The following is a 12,599-nucleotide window of genomic DNA, read 5'->3' as shown; positions in this document are numbered from 1 at the left end:
GCATTTGACTTAAATTGAAACCGAGGACCCGTCAGTGTCTTCCTCCTGTCTGGATTATGGCATCTCTCATGAGGATGGTTCCACAGTAGCCCACGCACTGACTGTGGTAAAGCTGTGGGGTGCATCCATGGGGCCCCTCTCCAACTCTGAGAGAGACCAGCTATCCTGCTGCATAGGTCCTGGCCAGGTGGGGAAGAAGTGGATAGGGCTGGGATGTTAAGTAGAGGCCAGCTTAGATGATGGGCAGAGTGAGCCCTGACAGGCATGCTGTGAACACCGAACCTGGGTTCTGTGCTGAGCTGCAGAGAAGCCAGAGCCCTGAGCAAAAGCCCACACTGACCAGTGACCCTGCAGGGAGAAAGTCCAGGGTCTCAAAGTGGAGAACAAGTACCAGGAAATACTTGATGATTTGCAGCATTCTTTCACATACATTATTCTACTCCATCTTTTTGGTAGCTTCAGATTAAAAATACCAAGAAATTTATTTCTGCATTTGACATACAATATTTGCTATGCTGAAGGCATCTTGCAAGAGCCTTTACACCGTGGTCTCATTTAATTCTCTGAGCAGTTAGCTGTTGATGTGTAGCAGCTATAGAGGTGTTCTACGGCAGACATAGAAATAGGCTGCCCTTAGTGTTAACTAGCAAACCTACAGGTAATGGGTTAACTAGCTCCTTGGGAGAGCAGAACCAAGAGACTGTCTTTATATGTGGGTCTACAGAGTCTGGAAACTTGCAAATCTTCAACCAAGGTTGGAGACAGAATTGGGATTTAGTTATAATCAAGTTGTCAGGCCCTAATCAATTGTGTGGGTTCCTGGATGTGTGTTTGTATGGATGTCTGGAATAAGAAGACCCCCCAGGGTTGGTGCTGGTGGAGGAATCCTGAAGTAGAATCCAGAACTACAAAAAAGGCACTACTGTCTCCTCACCCAGGCCATCTCACTGGGGTGCAGGGTAGCACTCACATGCCTCATGCTTAGAGATGCTTCGTGATACCAACTCACCCTCTTACTGTGAGAGAGAGGGCAGTGCAGCCCTCGCCATCCCAGTGCTCACCAGGCAGTCATCTTCAATTTGGCCTTCCTTCATAGGTCAGTCTTCATAAACTACTTGACAGTTATATTTCTCCTTTTAAATAAATCCATTGGCATCTGTGTCCTTTTAGACAGCTGACTTCTTCTCTCTGAACCCCAGCTTCCACATCTGTTTTTTTTTTTTACATCTTTATTGGAGTATAATTGCTTTACAATGGTGTGTTAGTTTCTGCTTTATAACAAAGTGAAACACTTATACATATACATATGTTCCCGTATCTCTTCCCTCTTGCAACTCCCTCCCTCCCACCCTCCCTATTCCACCCCTCTAGGTGGTCACAAAGCACCGAGCTGATCTCCCTGTGCTATGCGGCTGCTTCCCACTAGCTATCTATTTTACGTTTGGTAGTGTATATATGTCCATGCCACTCTCTCACTTTGTCCCAGCTTACCCTTCCCCCTCCCCATATCCTCAAGTCCATTCTCTAGTAGGTCTGTGTCTTTATTCCCATCTTACCCCTAGGTTCTTCATGACATTTTTTTCCCCTTAGATTCCATATATATGTGTTAGCATACGGTATTTGTCTTTCTCTTTCTGACTTACTTCACTCTGTATGACAGACTCTAGGTCTATCCACCTCATTACAAATAACTCAATTTCATTTCTTTTTATGGCTGAGTAATATTCCATTGTATATATGTGCCACATCTTTATCCATTCATCCGATGATGGACACTTAGGTTGCTTCCATGTCCTGGCTATTGTAAGTAGAGCTGCAATGAACATTTTGGTACATGACTCTTTTTGAATTATAGTTTTCTCAGGGTATATGCCCAGTAGTGGGATTGCTGGCTCATATGGTAGTTCTATTTGTAGGTTTTTAAGGAACCTCCATACTGTTCTCCACAGTGGCTGTATCAATTTACATTCCCACCAACAGTGCAAGAGGGTTCCCTTTTCTCCACACCCTCTCCAGCATTTATTGTTTCTAGATTTTTTGATGATGGCCATTCTGACTGGTGTGAGATGATATCTCATTGTAGTTTTGATTTGCATTTCTCTAATGATTAATGATGTTGAGCATTCTTTCATGTGTTTGTTGGCAGTCTGTATATCTTCTTTGGAGAAATGTCTATTTAGGTCTTCTGCCCATTTTTGGATTGGGTTGTTTGTTTTTTTGTTATTGAGCTGCATGAGCTGCTTATAAATTTTGGAGATGAATCCTTTGTCAGTTGCTTCATTTGCAAATATGTTCTCCCATTCTGAGGATTGTCTTTTGGTCTTGTTTATGGTTTCCTTTGCTGTGCAAAAGCTTTGAAGTTTCATTAGGTCCCATTTGTTTATTTTTGTTTTTATTTCCATTTCTCTGGGAGGTGGGTCAGAAAGGATCTTGTAGTGATTGATGTCATAGAGTGTTCTGCCTATGTTTTCCTCTAAGAGTTTGATAGTTTCTGGCCTTACGTTTAGGTCTTTAATCCATTTTGAGCTTATTTTTGTGTATGGTGTTAGGGAGTGTTCTAATCTCATACTTTTACATGTACCTGTCCAGTTTTCCCAGCACCACTTATTGAAGAGGCTGTCCTTTCTCCACTGTACATTCCTGCCTCCTTTATCAAAGATAAGGTGACATATGTGCGTGGGTTTATCTCTGGGCTTTCTATCCTGCTCCATTGATCTATATTTCTGTTTTTGTGCCAGTACCACACATCTGTTTTTAAAAAAAGGATTATTGAGATAATTAAATTATAACATTTGTAAAGCACTTAGGAGTGAGAGAGGCACACAGTACGTGCTCAGTTATTGGACAGTGGTGGTTTTTTTTGTTTGTTTGTTTGTTTGTTTTGTTTTGTTTGCGGTATGCGGGTCTCTCACTGTTGTGGCCTCTCCCGTTGCGGAGCACAGGCTCCAGATGTGCAGGCTCATTGGCCATGGCTCACGGGCCCAGCCGCTCCAGGGCACATGGGACCTTCCCGGACCGGGGCACGAACCCGCGTCCCCTGCATCAGCAAGCGGACTCAACCACTGCGCCACCAGGGAAGCCCGGAAAGTGGTGTTTTGATTGTTGCATGTAATTGGTCAGTGAACTTGGCTAACTGTGAGTCCTCCTTTGAAAGACAACTCTGCAGGTGATGCCAACTGGCTCAGGTTTTACTGACTCTGCTTCCCCTGGTGTCAATTTGCAAAGAGCTCACCATCTTATGGGGTCATGTCTGGGCAGCCAGCTAGCCTTCTCCAGGCCATTTCCCTTTGCATGAAACTCTGACGTGAAGGTATTATGTTGCCAGGGTGGGGTGGGGCGGGGAGGGGGGGTACCTCTTCTAGGGCCCGAGATGAGATCTTGTCTAACACTCAGAAATGAATCATAGGGACTTCCCTGGTGGCACAGTGGTTAAGAATACACCTGCCAATGCAGGGGACACGAGTTCGACCCCTGGTCTGGGAAGATCCCAGATGCTACAGGGCAACTAATCCCGTGTGCCACAACTACTGAGCCTGCGCTCTAGAGCCCGCGAGCCACAACTGCTGAGCCCACGTACCACAACTACTGAAGCCCGCACGCCTAGAGCCCATGCTCCACAACAAGAGAAACCACCGCAATGAGAAGCCTGCGCACCTCAACGAAGAGTAGCCCCTGTCGCCACTAGAGAAAAGTCCGTGTGCAGCGACAAAGACCCAACGCAGCCAAAAAAGAAAAAAAAGAATCGTCTGAGGAAACGTGCATATTGACAAAATAAAACACTTTTTTGTAAATGAGTGTTTGAGCAGACAGCAGCAGGGTAGGGAACCTAGGAGAACTGCTCTGCCTCATGGCTTGCGGTCTCAGGATTTATGGAGGTTGGGTTAACTTTCTGGGTTGTCTCTGGCCAGTCATTTTGCTTGTCCCCATATTTGGTCTGACTCAGGGCCCTTCCTGGCTGCACACACATCTCTCAGTCAAGACAGTTTCTATCACGAGGGTGTCTGGGAGGTTTGCAGGACTATTATGGGTTGGCGCCTCCTCCGTCCTTTTTTCCCCTCCCAAATTCTTCTGGTTGGTTTTGGTGGCAGCTTGTTGGTTCCATGTTCCTTATTGAGACCTCTTGTTGTGAGACAACTCACGTAAGCGGTTCTAACCTGGCCAGGACGGGTGGTTTCAGTCAGTAATTCCCTAACATTATCGTCCCCATTTAATGGGCAAGAGAAACTGAGACCTAAAGAGACTGAATGTCCAAGGTCACTCAGCTAATAAGAGATAGGCTAGGCCTTGAACTCCAATCTTTGACTTCAAACCCTCAGGTCTTCCCACAACTCTGGACTGTCTTGCCCCCACTAAGTGGGAGGCTGTGCAATTGACAACCTTCTCTGTTCTTGCTGCAGCCACTGCCCTGAAGGTTATTTCTGCCTTAAAACATCTGACAACCCAGATTTTAACTATACCAGCTTTGACTCCTTTGCTTGGGCTTTCCTCTCACTGTTCCGCCTCATGACACAGGATTCCTGGGAACGCCTCTACCAGCAGGTATTGATCTGCATGTCCCCATACAGACTCGGTTGGAGGCTGGGGCATTGGCTGCATGGCTACATTCTTCCTGGAGGACCCTGACCATGTCAGGGGCCCAAGTTCTCTAGGTACAAGTCTCTCTTCTTTCTTTTGAATCTGCAGACCCTGAGGGCTTCTGGGAAAATCTATATGTTTTTTTTCGTGCTTGTTATCTTCCTGGGGTCTTTCTACCTGGTCAATTTGATTTTGGCTGTGGTCACCATGGCATATGAGGAGCAGAACCAGGCAACCACTGATGAAATTGAAGCCAAGGAGAAGAAGTTCCAGGAGGCCCTTCAGATGCTCTGGACGGAGCAGGAGGTCAGTGAGGGGTGGATTTTTGTGAAATCTGTTGCAGGTTGTACATTGTTGGGCAGATATCTGGACTAGCCTCTTAGAGTAAGACTGTCATTTTAGGGAACCATAGGAAGATTCATCTTATCTCAGGGACCATCTTAGGTTAGATTTTCTCATAAAAAATGAATGAAGAGCCTGTGCAACTGATTCACTGAGGGGTGCTCTTAGGAGGAGACTGAAGGAAACAGGATGGGACAGGGGAAGAATTAAACAAGGAAGTGACCTCAGCTAGATACTACCTTTGGCCTGATCCCATGGGGAACTCCAGGGCATGACTTGTTCCACAGGGTTACCCCTACCTGGAGGCAAGAACGCTGGCCCTTTGTACCTCCAGACTTGCTCCAGCCAAATGTATAGTCAAAGAAAGTGTTCTGCAAATCCTGCAGCTGTAACCCATTAGTAACTAACATTCAAGCAGCTTGAGATGAGGGTACTGACCTGGTAAAAGAGATCTGGACAGGGCATCAACAGAGTTTACTACAGGGTGTGAATGAGGGAGGTGATCCAGAGGTGACTCTTCCTGCCATGTCTTAATCCAACCACCACCCAGGTCCTAATCCTGATCTCCTCTGGTTTAGATGCCATCACCTCTGTGACACTCCGTGTCTGGGGGACACACATTTATGCTAAGCTCATCCAGATACTGCTGTTCTCTCCTTTCAGGTGCTGGCAGCCCTGGGGGTTGACACAGCCTCTCTCCACTCCCACAATGGATCCCCTTTGGCCTCCAAAAACGCCAGTGTGAGAAGGCACAGAATGAAGCCAAGGGTGTCAGAGGGCTCCACAGATGATAACAAGTCACCCCAGACTGAGTCTTACAACGAGCACAGAATGGTAAGGGGCTCAGGTTTGTGCCTTAAAGGTGACCCACCTTTCCAGCTGTCATGGACAATATGCTGAAGTGGGAAGAGGTTTGTAGCAGAGAGATATCTGGAGGCACAGAGACTAGGACCCTGCCTGCCACGGCCCCCAACCAATGGTAGCCTAAACTAGGACAGGGGCATTATGGATGGGGAAAAGGGTGGATTATAAAGACTTTTATGGGGACTCGAGGGAATAAACAAAATTGGGACTGTGGAATGTTGGAAAAGAAGGGAGAAGTCCAAAATGCCTCCCAGGTTTCCAGATTGGGCAGTTAGGTAGGTGGTGATTCTAAGGCAGTAGCACTGGAGAAGAACCCTGAACTGTTTGTGACCTTGAACATGCTGACCTTGAGGTGTCTGTGGACCTGTGGGCATCAAGGGTCGGCTTCCTTCTGACACTCTGATCTGCCGTTCTGGAGCAGGAGTGGGGTCCTTGTTCGTGGTGCTGAAATCATTTACAAGCTTCTTTCCGACCTCATGCCTCAGCCCCTGCAGCTCAAATTCTCCCCTACTGTTGGCACAGGAGATCCCAGCACCTGTCTCTGTGATAACAATCCAGCCTGGGAATAACTTCAGTACCTCACTTCAGACCCTGTAGCAATTCTCCCCACCATCATGACCCGCTACCTCCTGCTCCAAGATTCCCTGTACTCACCAAGTTTCCTCCCACCAGCTCCTTCTCCCTTGAAAGTCCTATGTACCCCAAATATACCCTTTCCATAGGCCTAAGAGATAATAACCCCTTTGTGGTAGAGTAGATCCCACAATAACAGTATGGGAAAGGGGAGCAAGATGGCTATTTTTCAAGGCTGCTGACGCTCACGTCCCTCCCGATCTCTTTTCCTTGTGCTCCTCTGAAGGATGTTCTACTTTTTGGAAGAGGATCTCTACAACCCCCAGACTTCCGTGTGCATGGACATACACAGGCACACTCCCATGCACACTGACCTCGGTGACATGGACACTTCAGCATTTATCAGAGTCTGTGCCCTTCCCTTCCTTGCTCTGCCTCTTTTGAGCAGCACCTGATATGGACAGGGCACAGTTCAGAAGCTGTTTCAAAGGGGATTTGACTAGGGCTCTGACAACCATGGAACAGGATGAATCACAGCTTCTGTGGACATGTCAGTGACACTCTGAATTGGGCTTTAATTTCTCCTATTCAGTCAGCCTCGCACAGATTAGCACTTGGATGTCCAATAGCTGTCTGGTGTGTGTCTGTGTGCTTGTGTCTCCAGCTAGGTTTACCTTCAAAAGGAAAAAGAGGAACCATGTTTTGTTAATTCAACAACACTAGGTGCTTGTTATAAAGAGTTGACTAAAACACAGTCCATTTCCCAAGGACTTCCATTTGGGTGGAGGAGGAAGATATAAAAATAGCTGTGTGTTGAGTGCTTTATTAGGGACACATAGATGGTGTTTGGGGAATAGAAGAGGAAACATCTACTCTTATGAGGGCGAGGGTGTATCAGGAAAGGCTTCATGGAGGAGGGGATAATTTAAGTGAATAGTAAATAGTGAGTAGGGGTGTCCTCTAGTAATTGAGGACTGGGAGGGTTTGGGGAGGAATATTTTCCAGGCAGAAAGGAGGTCAAGTTTATGCAAAGACAGGGAGGCATTGTTTGGGTACTTCCTTTATACTAACTGATTAACTGGAGTCCATTCAATAAGGCATCCCCTTCCTTCTTTCTCAGGTGTGTTATTGTAGTAAATAGACCATAGGAAGTTTTAATAAAAAGCCATTTTCTGACCAGAAGTAATGAGAGAGAGGTTGGGGGTAGCACTTAGCAGAGAGACACAGCAGGGGTTTCAGGGAACGCACAGGAAACCAGTTGGTTTGCTTGGAGGATGCATTTTAAAGGCACGTCTGATACTTAGATTCAGAGTTCATTGTCCACCGTTTGTCAAATAGGTTAATTGTGAAATATTAGTTGGTGGCCAAGGAGGCACTGCTTGTCAAATACGGGACCAAAATTTTCTTCTTAGTTTCTTGGTTTGCTTAGTGCCCAAGTGCATATAACTCAGTTGTCCCATTTTTAATAAGGATATGCCAATTCTGTTCCTTTGCTTCAAAACTAGGAAGGATTCGTGGATTTTTATGAGTTCAATGTCCTTGGACATATATTCTAGGCAAAAAGCGCTGTGTTTTTTGTTTTTTTAATTAATTAATTAATTTTTGGCTGTGTTGGGTCTTCGTTGCTGCGCATGGGCTTTCTCTAGTTGTGGTAAGTGGGGGCTACTCTTCGTTGCGGTGTGTGGACTTCTCTTGTTGCGGAGCACGGGCTCTAGGCGCGCGGGCTTCAGTAGTTGTGGCGCACGGGCTTAGCTGTCCCGTGGCATCTGGGATCTTCCTGGCCCAGGGATGGAACCCGTGTCCCCTGCATTGGCAGGTGGATTCTTAACCACTGTGCCACCAGGGAAGTCCCTAGTGCTGTGGGGGACTTTAATACTGAATTACAGTGATGGTTGTTGAACAGGACTGGGCTCCAAATGATCAAGAAAGCAAATTTCACTTCTGTGGGAGATGGGGATAGGTCAGGAGAGCTTTAACTGACAAAGTGTCCCAACTTTAGTAGTTTAGTAAATAAAAGGAATTAAGGAAGGGGGAAAATTCAGCATTATGATCAGAGTTTGATAGGAAGTCAGTATTTAGATTTTAGAAGCACTTTCTATGAGCTGAGGACAGAATTGATAACTTGTCTGGTCAAGATCGTGGTCATGGGAACTAGCCAACCCAGCACACTAACTCTCCAGGGGCTCTGGGCCTCTGAATTAGCTCCTTTCCTCTGGCAACTGTACGCCACACAGTTCCCTCGGAGGAAGATTTTGATGGGAAATGTTTATTGATTTGGAGGAATGGCACTATTCTTCCAGGAAATTAGGCTGCAACTCTCCCTTCAATCTCCCCGTTGTTGACTGTTCAACGTCTGCCTCGAGGGATCCTAGAAGCTCATTATATTACAAAGCTCTTATCTCCTCCTTTGCAAAACAAACTCTCACACCCATATAGGCTGGATCTAATGAATTGTCGAGCCTAATTTTCAGAAAATAAGAGCACTCATTTGTTCAACAACCCTTTACTAAGCTTGTTCCTGTACTGGTGTACATAACTGTCTACTGAAGTCACAACTCTGCATTGAAGCAGGGAACTTAAGATACCTTTGTCCAGCACCATGGCCAAAGGCTGGCAAACAACTGACCCATCTGGGTGACAAGGTTGTCCTCTGACACATCCTTGGCCATGATGACCTATTTGCTGATCTTGAACACCTTGCAATCTCTTTTTGATCTTGGCCCTTTCCCAGGCTGTGTCAAGAATATTCTTTTCCTCTCTTTTCTCCCCATGTATACCTAGAATACCCCATAGGTCCGTGTCTTTAATTTTCTATGGGAAGGTCACGAGGCTGAGGGCAGGGAGGTGGGAGTGGGGGTGGGGGGGAAGTGTTGGGTTCCAGATTTGCCTGCAGGATGCTCTTCCAGCCTGCCTTCTTTCTTGCTCTTTTGGGGCAATGCCCAGTCTTTCCTAGGCCTCACCTCGGGGAGACACCAGGCTAGCCATGGAAGTGTGTTCCATTTCCAGGCCCCTGGCCGAGACATCTCATTCCCTGATGGGGTCACAGATGATGGAGTCTTTCCTGGAGACTATCAAAGCCATCGGGGCTCTCTGCTGCTGGGTAGGGATGCAAGCCAGCAAGGCCCCCTCCCTAGCAGTCCACTGCCTCAAACTCCCAGCCCTGGCTTAGGGCATGGAGAAGATGGACCCCCAACATTGCCCACTGGTGAGCTTGCCCCTGGAGCCATCGAAGTCTCGGTGAGTTTGTGAACGCTCCAGACTCTTTGGGGCTGCTCTCCGGCTAGAGGCCTCAGGCCAAGAAGCCCTGAGTGTCACCCGTGGAAGGATCCTTTAGACATCACTCTGCCAGCACCTCCCATCTACCCCCATTTTACAGACAAGGCAGGTGAGACCCAGAGGGAGAGATTGGGTTTAACTGAGATCAAACAGGTTTTCTGGTTTACTCTGCAGGACGGTGATACAGACTATTTTCCAACTGACATCATTTTTTCCCCCAGAGTCTCCCTGTCCCTACTCACTATCATTGCTTTAGAAATAGGCCTGTTTGCTTCCTGGACGAGTGTGAAAAAAAATGAAAGGTTCTTCTCTTCTTGCCTGTGACTCTGTGAAAACTACCTTGGGCTTGACAATTAAGACTCAGAGAAATCCTGGGAGGGGCCCCGGCCAGATCTTAGCAGAAGCAAAGTATCCCTGACTTTAGTTGGAGAAGCAATAACTTGCCAAAATGCACAAATTAGGCAACAGTGACTAACTGGCCAGCACTCTTAATAGAATAATCACAGAGTGTAATGGCAAATCAGGGACTCCTCATTGGATTGGAGCTGTGATTTAATTTAAGCTCTCCCTCCATCTTCAGTAATGACGCTTCTAGTGTTTTTTCTTTTTTTCAGTAGGCGGGCCTCTCACTGTTGTGGCCTCTCCCGTTGCGGAGCACAGGCTCCAGACGCGCAGGCTCAGCGGCCATGGCTCACGGGCCCAGCTGCTCCGTGGCATGTGGGATCTTCCCGGACCGGGGCACGAACCTGTGTCCCCTGCATCGGCAGGCGGACTCTCAACCACTGCGCCACCAGGGAAGCCCCATTTTGGTTTTTTGTTGTTGTTGTTTTTCGCCCTCTGGCCAGCCCAGGACACACAGTGGTTTACAAACCGACTTGTGAGCTGACCATTATATGGCTCTAGTGACTTGGATAAGTCTTACAGTGTTACCTTAGCTCCATCTTTGACTGGATGCATGGGATTCAGGGTCCCAGCAAGAAACAGCTGAACCACTACAGTGGGCAAGTGGAGAGAGTTTATGGAAGTATTTACAGAGATGTGCGCTGGGCTCAGGAACTAAGAAGGGGCAGTGAGGCGCCGAGGAACTAGCCACAGTGGGAAGCTGTAATAAGCCTAGGCTGAAGGGGTGAGGAGAAGGACCAGAGCCCAGCAAGACCTGCCCCTTTATGTGAGAGGCAGCCTGATGGAAGGTGGCCCAGCCACAGCCCAGCAGGGAAGAAGCCAGCTGGCAGATAGCCAGCTCCTCTCTCCTCCCAGCCTCGGATCTCCTGTCTGTGCCTCTCACTGGCCAAACCTGACCAGAACCAGAGGGTGAGGGTGATGCAGTTTGCTCAGGTCACCCTCCGTGGGTACAGAGCAGGGCAGAGATGGTAGAGAGTAGGTCTCCAAGACCTACCAAGAGAATCACCAACCCAAAGTCCTCAAGTCAAAGCCAGGCTTCAGGGTCCTCTTGGAGGTACTTTAACTCTCTAGAAAATGCCTCATTCAGGAAACCGTGTTATTACTCTGTGGATTACCACTTTCCTGGATATTCCAGCCTTGATTCATTTTAGTGAAATTATCTGGCTAGTGCAAGATTAACTCTTTAATCCCTTCCATGTCACATGGACCTGAACATCAGTCACAGCTGTGCCATTTACCAAGTGAGTCACCTTTAGCAAGTCCCTTAAATTCTTCAAGCCTCCATGTCTCCCCTTATAAAGACCTTATAAAAAGGTTTCTAAATGGCTGAAGGGTTAAATGGAACCACAAAGTGCCTTCATTTATATACACATCTGACCAATAACAGCAGTAGATGCTAGAACCTTTTGTTGAGTCCTCATGGTTGAGAAATTTCTAAACTTTCTTTATATGTACTATATACCTATGAGCTTCACCTACAGCAGATGCTCAATAGATGCTTGTTGAATTTGGATTCTGAATGGTTAGTGCAGTGCTGAGTCAGCTACAATGGGCCTGGGACTCCTCACATCCAGGGTAAGTGTGTGACTAGAGTTAGGGCCCTGGCACAGAATCCAGACAGAACTTCCAATAAAGGCCCAGAGAGAGAAGAGTCAAAAGGATTGTGTCAGAAACTAAGAATTGAACAATCAAGACACAACAAATATTCCCTCAGAAAGAGAGAGACCATGTGGAATAGGAACTGGGTCATATGTTGGGAAGAGAAATGGGCCTCTTAGGAGGGAGGTCAAGGAAGCCTATCATGGAGTAGGAATTCTCTGTAAATGTCATATGCGCAGCCCGGCAGAAGTCCAATAATGACTGCCTGGCCTGATGCACCTGCAACTCCCACTACCCTTTGGTAGAAACCTCAGAGACCCTTGAGGCAGCCCCCTCCCCATCATGGTGCCCAGGAACCTGTCTTAGGGAAGGACTCTGCAAAGCCTCAGGTGAGGCCAGGTCATCTGTTAGCTACGAACTCAGGCTCTGGTTGCACCCCAGCTCTGTGTCACGCTGTTCCTCACATCTGAGCTCTTACCCCAAGTTCATGGAGTAGCCCCTTTACTCCAAGCATGACTGCAGAGGACTGTAGCTTCACTGGGCAGCTCACAACCACCCAAGAGAGGCCAATAAGAGGCTGAGTGATCTGTTTTTGCCACTGAAGACTTTAGGGGAATGTCTTGACTCTGTTTGTGTCCCAGCAGGTATCTGATGCAGGACAGAAGACTTACTTGACAGCAGAATACTTGAATGAACCTCTCCGAACCCAAAGGGCAATGAGTGTTGTCAGTATCATGACCTCTGTCCTCGAGGGTAAGTATTGCTCATTGGAACTTCCACTCACTGTGCCATGAGGAGTCCCCATATGAGCAGAAGATGGGATGCCCCAAACCTGTGTCGAAGAGCACCCATCTCTGTGTCCTGAGATACTCCTCATTTTTATGCCCTTGTCCCCATTACCCTTTACCAGTGTGGTTTTTAAAATGTGGATAAATTTTCAAAAACAATAGAATCCAGTGAATGAAATG

General features: G+C 47.2%; 1 protein-coding gene across 1 annotated transcript in view; it reads left to right on the top strand.

Moving 5' to 3' along the window:
* Positions 1–12,599, top strand: part of SCN10A (sodium voltage-gated channel alpha subunit 10) — a 77,666-nt gene that overhangs the window by 25,826 nt on the left and 39,241 nt on the right. Inside the window, exons 8-12 of the mRNA XM_024768938.1 lie at positions 4,398–4,539; positions 4,684–4,881; positions 5,581–5,751; positions 9,298–9,591; positions 12,276–12,384. Of these exons, the coding sequence (XP_024624706.1) occupies positions 4,398–4,539; positions 4,684–4,881; positions 5,581–5,751; positions 9,298–9,591; positions 12,276–12,384 (914 nt within the window). The remainder of the gene's footprint in view (positions 1–4,397; positions 4,540–4,683; positions 4,882–5,580; positions 5,752–9,297; positions 9,592–12,275; positions 12,385–12,599) is intronic.

This window comes from Neophocaena asiaeorientalis, unplaced genomic scaffold, assembly GCF_003031525.2.
Source record: "Neophocaena asiaeorientalis asiaeorientalis breed wild unplaced genomic scaffold, Neophocaena_asiaeorientalis_V1.1 scaffold1058, whole genome shotgun sequence".
Taxonomy (NCBI): Eukaryota; Metazoa; Chordata; class Mammalia; order Artiodactyla; family Phocoenidae; genus Neophocaena; species Neophocaena asiaeorientalis.
The sequence above is the reverse complement of the archived record's forward strand: the minus strand, read 5'-3'. Positions and strand labels throughout refer to the sequence as shown.